The sequence below is a fragment of the Passer montanus genome, unplaced genomic scaffold, assembly GCF_014805655.1.
Source record: "Passer montanus isolate IOZ18808 unplaced genomic scaffold, ASM1480565v1 scaffold68, whole genome shotgun sequence".
In the NCBI taxonomy this organism is placed as follows: Eukaryota; Metazoa; Chordata; class Aves; order Passeriformes; family Passeridae; genus Passer; species Passer montanus.
Window position 1 is genome coordinate 74,271 of NW_024371926.1, and position 10,070 is coordinate 84,340.

Here is a 10,070-nt window from a genome sequence, read left to right on the forward strand (position 1 = left end):
CCGTGCCCTGCGCCAGCCTGGCACTCCCTGCTCCACCCCGGAGTCCCCTGCTGGCACTGCCACCCTCCTCCCTGCGCCCCAGGGTCCCCCGTGTGCCGCGGGACACGGCTCGGAGCCCCCCTCGGGCTGTCCCCGCCGTGTCACCGCGGTGCCACCGCAGCCTGGGCAGCCCGGGAGCCGCGGGCACAGGGCCGGAGCGAGGGGACCCGCGGTGGCCCGGGGGGCTGGCAGCGCTGCTCGGGAGGCGGCTGAGAACCACAGCGGCATTGTGTTGGCTGCTTTGATCGAGAGAGAAGCCGCAGGCACAGGCCGGAAGCCCGGAGGTGGCAGCGGGGGATGTGGCAGCTTGGGGGGCACATTCGGGCTCTCCTCGTGTCCTGGCAAGGAGAAACTGCCCCCAAAATGATCCCCACAGCTTCCCTGGCACTCGGGGCTCTGTGGAAGGCGCATCCCCACGTGGCACCTGGAGCCGGGGCCACCTCTGGAGGCACAGACAGGGAGAAGCCACCAGCTGTCACCCTCCGCTCCTTTTATTGCGCCTCAAAGGGCCGCTCCCCACTGTCCCCGCCGGGCTGAGCCCACCACCCTCAGCGCCAGGCCCCAGAACGCCCTGGGGGGATGGTGACACTCCTGTGCCCTGGGGATGGTGACACTCCCGTGAGATGGTGACAATCCCGTGCCCATGGGGGAGATGGTGGCATTCCTGTGTCCCACAGCCTGGGGATGGTGACAATCCTGTGAGGTGGTGACATTCCAGTGCCCGTGGGGATGGTGACACTCCTGTGCCCTGAGGATGGTGACACCCATGGGGATGGTGACATTCCTGTGAGATGGTGACATTCCCGTGCCCTCAGGATGGTGCCACCCATGCGGACGGCGACACTCCGCGCCACCTCAGCGCGGCATCACCCTGTGGGCAGCACGACCTGCCCCGAGCCCCGGGAGTCCCCAAAGAGCCGCGCTGTCCCCGGGGGTCCCCAAAGAGCCGCGCTGTCCCCGGGCTGTCCCCGCAGGCGGGCGGGCTCAGCACAGCGAGAAGCGGCGCGAGTTGATGTTCATGCGGGTGACGCCGATGTGCTTGAGCGGCGTGGAGAGCAGGAAGGCGGCCTTGGGGGGGATGGTGCACAGCAGATCCGAGTCTTCCTCGCAGCCCTCGAGGCCGAAGGTGGCGTCGTCCAGCATCTCCTTGTGCTGGTGGCACGCCTGCTCCACCTTGAGCCGGTGCAGCCGCGCCCGCAGCCGCATCAGCTGCTGCGCCAGCCGCTGGTCCAGGGCCTGCATCTCCCGCTGCGGGGACAGGGAATGCCGTGGAGGGGGATGGCACGGCTGCCCGGGCAGCGGGGATGGCGCTGGGCCGGGCACAAACCCCGCCATGGGCCCGCGGTGCCACGCCGTGCCCCCCGTGCCACCCGCACGGCTCAGGCCGTGCCCCCCGTGCCACCCCCAGCGCAGCGGGAGGGGGTGACAAGCGACCCCGGCGGAGCTGTGGCACCGCAGAGCCACGAAAAACCTCGGGAAAACGCGTGTGGAGCCAGCAAGGCGGGCAGAGGACACGCTGCCACCCCGCCGTGCCCGGTGCGGTCGGGCACGGTGTCCCCAGTCCCGCTCCGTGTCCCCGTCCTGAACTCACCAGCTCCGTCCTGAGCCACTCCAGAGCCGCCTCCACGGTGGCAAAGCCACAAACGCCCCCGTCCTGCTGCTGCGGGGGGCGCCCGGGGCTCCGCGGTGCCCCCCAGCGCTGCCCCCTGACCCGCGCTTCCCACTCCAGGTACGAGGGTCTGCGCGTCTGCAGCTTCAGCTTGGCCGCTAGCGCCTTCACGCTCTCCAGGTTCTCCTGCTCCCAGCTGGGCTCCTCCTCGCCCAATTCCTTGAATTTCAGCTGGCTGAAAGCCATGTGGGGCAGAGCAGAGCGGCCCCAAAGCCCCGCTGGTGGCTGTGCCCTGAACGCCTCCCCACGGGGGAATGAAGCCCCCACCCTGCCCGCGACCACCCACCCACCCCTGCCCGGCTGCGCCCGCTCCCGGCTCTTTATCCACCCCGAGGCCGATGGGCAGGAATTTCCTTATCCAGAGGAGTATTTTTGGCTTGTTGCGTTGTTTTTTTTTTTTTTTTTTTTTTTTTTTGGTTTTTTTTTTCCCCTTTTATTTTCTTTTTTAACATCATTGTCTCCGCCTGGGAGGAGACTCCCCGTTCCCGGACGGAGCCTTCACCGGGCACGGAGGAGCTGCGATGATTTATCCCCGGGCTCAGCCGCCCCTCCCCGCTTCTGGGGGGGCCCAAAAAAGCTCGAGGAAGGAAAAAGAAACGGGGGGGTGCCCGGGGGGGGCAGCCGGGGTCCCGCACCCGGACGGGACCTTAAGGTGGAGCCGCGTCCGGATCTGTCCCTGTGCCACCTTCCCGCTGCCCGCGGGGCTCCAGGGCCAGCCGAGGTGCCTCAGGGGTCTCACCTGCGACCCCCGGGTCTCACCTGCCCGCCCCCGTCCACTGCAGCCCCCCCAGGGCAGCCCCCAAATCCTCCGCGTGCTCCCCCCGCGCTGCTCTCCATTCGCGCTGTCTCCTCGCGTGTCCCTTGCCGCGGTACCCCCGTGTCCCCTCGCTGTCGCAGCGCACGGAGCGACCCCCCCCAGCCCCCCCAGCACCCCCGGGTCCCCTCCTTGCACTCCCGGTGTCCCCAATCCCCTCCTTGCACCCCGAGCCTCTTCCTTGTCCCCCAAGGTCCCCTGCCTGCACCCCAAAATTCCCTTTTGCACCCCCAAAAAACCTCTCCTTACGGCCAGCAGGTCCCTCTTGGCACTCTGAGGTCCCCTGCTTGCACTGTGCTTGTCCCCTCACGTCCCTGCCTGTCCCCCCGAGGTCCCTGCCTGTCCCCCCAGGTCCCTGCCTGTCCCCCCAGGTCCCCATCTGCCACCCAGCCCGAGCAGGTAAGCAGAAGGGGTGGCCGGGGCAGGAGCACCGCCACCCCCACGACCCCCCACCCTCCTCCTCCTCTTCCTCTCGTGCCCCAGCCCCGGGTGTGGCTTTGGGGACAGCCGAGCCCGTGGGGACGCTGCCAGCCGGGGCCGGTAACGGGGTGCAGCCCAGCGGGGCAGGGAAGGACCGCCAGCTGCTCCCCGCCATCCCATTCCCCCCCAAAAATCCCCTGGGGCACAGCGGAGACCGCAGCCAGCTGAGCCCCCCGTGCCTCAGTTTCCCCGCTGCCCGGAGCCATGTGGCGCTGCCGCGTGCGGGAGGTGACAATGTCAACACGGCGAGGGGACAGCGCCGCGTGACGCGCAGGGAAGGGTGTTCCAGGCGGGCCGAGAGCCGCAGGATTTCCCCTTTTTTTTTTTTTTCCTTTTTTTTTTTTTTTTTTTTTTTTTTTTTTTTTTCCCCCCTCCTCCCTCCCCGGCCGGGCCGAGGCGGCGCCCATGGAGTTCTCGGAGCTGATCAAGACGGCGACAGTGGAGGACGTGCTGCTGTCGCGGCCGGGGGTGGCGGCGGTGCGGGGCACGCTGTGCATCACCAGCCACCACCTGCTGCTCTCCTCCTGCCCCCGCGGCGACCTGGAGCTCTGGCTGCTCATCCGCAACGTGGACGCCGTGGAGAAAAGGTGGGCTCGTCCCCAAAGCTGTCGCTGTCGCCGTGCCCGAGCTGGGGGATCCCCCCCTGTCCCGGGTACCCCACGGGCACCGCGCTGCCCCGCCCGGCCGTGTCCTTCCTCTTCCTCTCCCTGCTGGCGGGGCAGGGCGGGCATGGACTCCTCTCCCCCTCAGAGTGCACAATTTAGGCTGGTGCCACCCCCGCGGAGTGGCGGCTCCCTGCGGGACACCAGGTGTGGCATTTCTGCCTCTGTGCCACCCGCGCAGCCCGGCTGCGGTGCCGGATGCGAGCCTGAAATTCTGCCCAGCCCCCGGGGGGACGGGGCGGCTCGGTGCTGTCCCCGGTGTCCTCAGGCAGCCCTGCCCAGCCCCCGGGGGGACGGGGCGGCTCGGTGCTGTCCCCGGTGTCCTCAGGCAGCCCTGACCCCTCCCGCAGGGTCTCGGGCTCCTCGGGCACCGTCACGCTGCGCTGCAAGGACCTGCGGGTGCTGCAGCTGGAGATCCCGGGCATGGAGCAGTGCCTGGACGTCGCCGGCTCCATCGAGGTGAGCCCGGCCGGCCGCCCAAGGGCTGGCCGGGGGAAAAGCGCGGCCGTGTTTGCTCTGGGTCGGGCATCAGCTGGGTAAACACGCGGCTCCGGCAGCGCTGGCACACGGCGCTGGCACACGGCGACAGTGCCAGCTCCGGTGTCCCTGAGCAGGCGTGTGGTTGATGGTTTGTGTGAAAAGGATCCCGGGATGAGTGGAGAGATGAGAATCTTGACTCCTGAAACATTCAGAATCGTCGGAATATAATAAATATCATATATATAATAAATATATCATAATATAATAAACTAGAAGGCTGGTTTATTATATTATGATATTTAATATATACCATAATACATATTATTATATATAATATATATAATAATACATGTCAGAATAATATATTATATATTATATCTCATATATAATCATACTATATTATGATATATAATATATCATAATGTATATTATGATATATAATATATATCATAAGACATATCATAACAATATATGATCTATATTATGTATCATATATATTGTTATATATTATATTATTATATATATTATATTAAAATGATACATTAAAACTATACTGATAGAATAGAGAGAAAAGGATTCATTAGAAGGCTAGAAAGAACAAGAATGGAATGGAATAACAAAGGCTTGTGACTCTCAGAGTCCGAGCCAGCTGATTCTGAGGGGTTTTTTACCATTAATTAGTAACAATTAACATGCCCCAACGCACCTGTTGCATCCCACAGCAGCACATCGTTATTGTTTACCTTTCTTCCCTGAGCCTCCTCAGGAGAAAAACTCCTAGCAGAGGCCTTTTCCCAAGCCACGAATCTCTGGCCGCACAGGCGCTGTGCTCGCTGGACTCGGTGATGCTGACGTACCCGTTCTTCCACCGCCCGCCGGGCCTGCGGCTGCAGCACGGCTGGCACCGCGCTGTCCCCGAGCGCCACTTGCAGCGGGTGGCCTCGCAGGTGAGCCCGGCCGGGAGGGACCCCCACCCCGGGAGGGACCCCCGGGCCCTAAAATGATACATTAAAACTATACTGATAGAATAGAGAGAAAAGGATTCATGAGAAGGCTAGAAAGAACAAGAATGGAATGGAATAACAAAGGCTTGTGACTCTCAGAGTCCGAGCCAGCTGATTCTGAGGGGTTTTTTACCATTAATTAGTAACAATTAACATGCCCCAACGCACGTGTTGCATCCCACAACAGCACATCATTATTGTTGACATTTCTTCCCTGAGCCTCCTCAGGAGAAAAACTCCTAGCAGAGGCCTTTTCCCAAGCCACGAATCTCTGGCCGCACAGGCGCTGTGCTCGCTGGACTCGGTGATGCTGACGTACCCGTTCTTCCACCGCCCGCCGGGCCTGCGGCTGCAGCACGGCTGGCACCGCGCTGTCCCCGAGCGCCACTTGCAGCGGGTGGCCTCGCAGGTGAGCCCGGCCGGGAGGGACCCCCACCCCGGGAGGGACCCCAGCCCTCCCCGCTGATGTGGGCTCTCCCCCAGACCAGCCAGTGGCGGCTGAGCTCCGTGAACGGCGACTTCGGCGCGTGCCCCTCGTACCCGCGGGCCGTGCTGGTGCCCGCGGCGCTGGGCGACGAGGCCGTGGCCAAGGCGGCGCGGTTCCGCCAGGGTGGCCGCTTCCCCGTGCTCTGCTACTTCCACCCCAAAAACGGCACCGTGAGTCCCTCTGCCCCCCAGCCAGCCCCTCCTGCCTCTCAGAACGGGGGGTTCCAGCTGCACAGGGTTCCAGAATTTGGGTTGGAAGGGATGTGAAAGCTCAGCCAGTGCCACCTCTGTCAGGGCAGGGACACCTCTGCTGTCCCTGTTCCAAGCCCTGTCCTTCCCTGGATCCAGGGGCAGCCACAGCTGCTCTGGGAAAGCCATCCCAGCCCCTCCCAGGGAACAACTCCTAATTCCCAATATCCCACCCATCCCTGCCCTCTGCCAGTGAGAGCCATTCCCTGTGTCCTGTCCCTCCATCCTTTGTCCCAAATCCCTCTCCAGCTCCCCTGGACCTCTTCAGGCTCTCTAAGGTCACACTGGCTCTCTCTCCCCCTAGTGCCTATTCCCAGCTGTCCCCCGCTCTCCCCCAGCCCCTTTAGGCTCTCTAAGGTCACCTTGGAGCTCCTTTAGGCTCTCTAATGTCACTGTGGAGCCCCCTCAGGCTCTCTAAGGTCACTCTGGATCCCTTTAGGCTCTCTAAGGCCACCCTGGCTCTCTCTCCCCCCGTGCCCATTCCCAGCTGTCCCCTGCTGTCCCCCAGCCCCTTTAGGCTCTCTAAGGCCACCCCAGCTCTCTCTCCCCCCGTGCCCATTCCCAGCTGTCCCCTGCTCTCCCCCAGCTCCTTTAGGCTCTCTAAGGTCACCCTGGAGCCCTTCAGGCCCTCTAAGGGCACCCCAGCTCTCTCTCCCCCCGTGCCCATTCCCAGCTGTCCCCCAGCTCCTTTAGGCTCTCTAATGTCACCCTGAGCCCCTTTAGGCTCTCTAAGGCCACTCTGGATCCCTTTAGGCCCTCTAAGGTCACCCTGGCTCTCTCTCCCCACGGTGCCCATTCCCAGCTGTCCCCTGCTGTCCCCCAGCTCCTTTAGGCTCTCTAAGGTCACCCTGTAGCCCTTCAGGCTCTCTAATGTCATCCTGGAGCTCCTTTAGGCTCTCTAATGCCACCCTGAGCCCCTTTAGGCTCTCTAAGGCCACTCTGGAGCCCTTCAGGCCCTCTAAGGCCACCCCGGCTCTCTCTCCCCCCGTGCCCATTCCCAGCTGTCCCCCGCTGTCCCCAGGCCCTGCTCCGCAGCAGCCAGCCCCTGACGGGTCCCAACCGGCGGCGCTGCCGCGAGGACGAGCAGCTCCTGGGGACAGTCCTGGGCGAGGGCGAGCGCGGCTTCGTCATCGACACGCGCTCGGCGCAGGCGGCCAAGCAGGCGCGGATGAGCGGCGGCGGCACCGAGCCCAAATCCTCCTACCCGCGGTGGCGGCGGCTGCACCGCGCCCTGGAGAGGTGAGGGCAGGTGCTGTCCCCCCGTGTGACAGTGCCACCGAGCCCCACGCTGGCTCTGGCTCTCGGGGTGCCTCCCAGTGCCCCCCCAGGGGACACTCTCTGGTGGCCCGAGGGTGCTGGTGGCACTGGGGCAGTGGCCTTGGCAGCAGAGGGGACACTGGAGACGTGGCAGGGGATAAAAGGTGACTCTCGGCAGGGGACAGCCCAAGGTTTGTTCGGAGCTCCTCAGGAGCCCCACACCTCAGCGTGTAAAACAAAAGGAATGTCAGGGTTGCATTTAAAGGGTGGGAGGAAACCCAATGTGGATGCATTTGCTGAGCAATAAGGACCCTCCAGGGATGAAACCCTATGGATGGACATTTGGGATAGTGTATAAAATAATACTTGTGGGGCTGACCCCTGGCCTCGGACTAATCACTCAATGACTTGGGCCAAAAGTTCTAGATAGAGGGGACGGGATGCTGAGTGACTGACAGAGAGCCAGGGCGGGGATTTGGGGATGATCTCACCCGGGAGAGGGATCACACAGGTAGAGGGTACAAAAAGGGGTACACCATTTGGGGAAAATAAGGGCACACAAAACCAAAAGTATTACAAAGTACTACAAAGTACAAAAGCACACTAACAGCCCACGGCTCCGTGCCCTGTGGCAGGGGCCGCCCGCTGCAGGAGAGCTTTGCCAGGCTGGTGGAGGCGTGCAGTGACCCTGCCCTGAGCATGGAGCGCTGGCTGGGCCGCCTGGAGGGCAGCCGCTGGCTCAGCCACGTCAAGGCCGCCCTGAGCACGGCCTGCCTGGCTGCCCAGTGCCTGGACAGGTAAGGGGGGCTGCACCTTGCCCGTCTCACCCCTTTCCGTGCCCGCAATGTGCCCAAAACGCTGGGCTCGCCCCGGCAGGGAGGGCTGCAAGGTGCTGGTGCACGGCGCCGAGGGCACGGACACCACGCTGCTGGTGACGGCGCTGGCCCAGCTCATCCTGGACCCCGCCTGCCGCACCCTGGAGGGATTCCAGGAGCTGCTGGAGCGGGAGTGGATCCAGGTGAGAGCTGTTTTGGCAGGGTGGGGGGCCCAGCCCGGCCGGGTGCCTCACCCCAGGTCTCCATGGGGGTCCCGCAGGCCGGGCACCCCTTCCAGCTGCGCTGCGCCCGCTCCGCCTGCTCCCACGCCCGGGGCAAGCAGGAGGCGCCGGTTTTCCTCCTCTTCCTCGACTGCGTGTGGCAGCTGAGCCGGCAGTTCCCCTTCTCGCTGGAATTCGGGGAGCAGCTGCTGCTCACCCTCTTCGACAACGCCTACGCCTCGGCCTACGGCACCTTCCTGTGCAACAACGAGAAGGAGAGGTCGGTGAAGGCCAAAGCCCGCCTGTCACGGCTCAGGTGACGCTGCTGGGGACTGGAATGTGTCCCTCCTGTCCCCACAGGAGCCTGTGTAAGGTGAGGGAAAGCACCCACTCGCTGTGGGCCTGGCTGAACCAGCCTGAGGAGAAGCACAAGTACCTGAACCCTCTGTACTCGCACAACCCCTTGGTGATCTGGCCCTCCGTGGAGCCCCAGAGCATCCAGCTGTGGCAGGGTGAGTGGGATCCTCCCAAAATCCACCCCCAGCTCCCAGCTGGGCTGCCTCAGGGGCAGCTGCTGTGCCTTTCCCTGCGGGACAGGGCTGAGCTCACCCCCAGCCCCTTCTCTGCCAGGTTTCTTCCTTCGCTGGATCCGTCCCTCCCAGCACCTGGATGAGGCCTGGGTGGAGATCCAGAGGTTGGTGCAGGGAAAGAACTCCTCCCTCCAGGAGAGCACAGGGAAAAGGCTGAGCCAGCCCCTCCCTGAGCCCTCTGCTGGGACAGAGAACGGTGAAACGGGGACAGCTGGGACAAGGTGACACTGGAAATCGCCATGGGAAGGGCTGTGCAGGACACAGACCCCGTGGGCAGCTCTGGGACAGGGGACAGACCCTCCCCAGCCTTCAGCTGCCCACCCTGAGCTCGTTTCAGTAAATCTCTCTCCCAGCCCTTGCCTGTGTCCTGCTCTTCCATAAGGAAGCTGCTCCTTCCCACTGGGATTGCAGCAGTGCCCCTGGATGGCTCTGGAGCTGAAGGGCAGCAGATCACACAAAAACACCCCAGCAGATCACACAAAGAAAGCCAGATCACACCAAAAACACCCCAGCAGATCACACAAAAACACCCCAGCAGATCACAGAAAGAAAGCCAGATCACACCAAAAAAACCCAGCAGATCACAGAAAAAAAACAACAGATCACACCAAAAAAACACCCAGCAATAACACAGAAAAACCCCAGTAGATCACACAAAAACACCCCAGCAGATCACACAGAAAAACCCAACAATCACCCAGAAAAACCCCAGCAGGACACACAAAACCAGCACCCCAAAATCACACAGGCTGCAGCCTCTGTCGTGCCAGCGGCTCCGAGCCTGGAGCCAGCCTGGGAATTCTGCCCTTGAGCCCAGTTTTGAGGAAGGAAAGAGACCAAACTCCTCCTCAAAAGCCAAGTGAAGAACCTGGGAAGAGGAAAACTGAAATTGTCACAAGGCCAGGAGGGACAAAACCACAGATTCCTAAAAAAAAAAAAAAGCTCAAGGGCTTCTCCAGCACTGCTAGCTTCCCAAAGGAAAGGGAAGAGCAATCCTTGGGGTGTCAGGAGTGCTCTGGGTGAAGATTCAGCCCTGCCAGAGGGAAAAGGACCAACCTGGCCTCGAATTTGCCACCTGGTGGAGCTGGTGGTCACATCCATGGCCTCCTGCCCTCCTCCCAGCACCACCTGCAGGGGAGGGAAATCTCCCACCTTCCAGAACTGCAAACATTCTATGCAAATACCCAAGTATTTCATTTTCAGTGCTTGGCTGTTCGTTTAGCACCTCCCCTTTCTCACTGAAAATTCCCAAGGAGCAAAACTCCCTCTGAGCAGAGATCCTGCCAGGAAATCTGCAGGAAAAG

At 62.2% G+C, this 10,070-nt stretch overlaps 2 protein-coding genes across 7 annotated transcripts; one reads left to right on the forward strand and one right to left on the reverse strand.

The window, feature by feature from the left end:
* Nucleotides 1-514: 514 nt before the first annotated feature.
* FAM167B (family with sequence similarity 167 member B) lies at nt 515-1,998 on the reverse strand. Its single transcript, XM_039729178.1, has 2 exons — nt 1,631-1,998; nt 515-1,287 (listed from the first exon to the last, which is right to left on the reverse strand). The coding sequence occupies exons 1-2, from the start codon at nt 1,892-1,894 to the stop codon at nt 1,024-1,026; spliced, it is 528 nt and encodes a 175-aa protein (XP_039585112.1). The 5' UTR covers nt 1,895-1,998; the 3' UTR covers nt 515-1,023.
* A 973-nt stretch (nt 1,999-2,971) lies between these two features.
* LOC120511748 (myotubularin-related protein 9-like) lies at nt 2,972-9,121 on the forward strand. 6 transcript variants are annotated; one of them, XM_039729246.1, is made up of 11 exons: nt 2,972-3,589; nt 3,753-3,811; nt 4,015-4,123; nt 4,902-5,091; nt 5,632-5,805; nt 6,905-7,122; nt 7,776-7,937; nt 8,017-8,158; nt 8,236-8,456; nt 8,537-8,688; nt 8,807-9,121. In XM_039729246.1, the coding sequence occupies exons 1-11, from the start codon at nt 3,408-3,410 to the stop codon at nt 8,989-8,991; spliced, it is 1,794 nt and encodes a 597-aa protein (XP_039585180.1). In that variant the 5' UTR covers nt 2,972-3,407; the 3' UTR covers nt 8,992-9,121. The 6 variants fall into 6 exon arrangements, with proteins under 6 accessions (XP_039585180.1, XP_039585178.1, XP_039585181.1 ...); XM_039729247.1 differs by having other exon boundaries at nt 3,335-3,589; nt 4,911-5,091; XM_039729244.1 differs by having other exon boundaries at nt 2,972-3,811; nt 4,867-5,091.
* Nucleotides 9,122-10,070: the final 949 nt, after the last annotated feature.

Coding starts and splice junctions, on each gene's coding strand:
- FAM167B (XM_039729178.1), bottom strand. CDS start 1,894: ATGGCTTTCAGCCAGCTGAAATTCAAGGAATTGGGCGAGGAGGAGCCC. Junction 1,288..1,630: donor AGTGGCTCAGGACGGAGCTG/GTGAGTTCAGGA, acceptor CTGTCCCCGCAG/CGGGAGATGCAGGCCCTGGA.
- LOC120511748 (XM_039729244.1), top strand. CDS start 3,408: ATGGAGTTCTCGGAGCTGATCAAGACGGCGACAGTGGAGGACGTGCTG. Junction 3,812..4,014: donor GGCTCCCTGCGGGACACCAG/GTGTGGCATTTC, acceptor CCCCTCCCGCAG/GGTCTCGGGCTCCTCGGGCA. Junction 7,938..8,016: donor GCTGCCCAGTGCCTGGACAG/GTAAGGGGGGCT, acceptor TCGCCCCGGCAG/GGAGGGCTGCAAGGTGCTGG.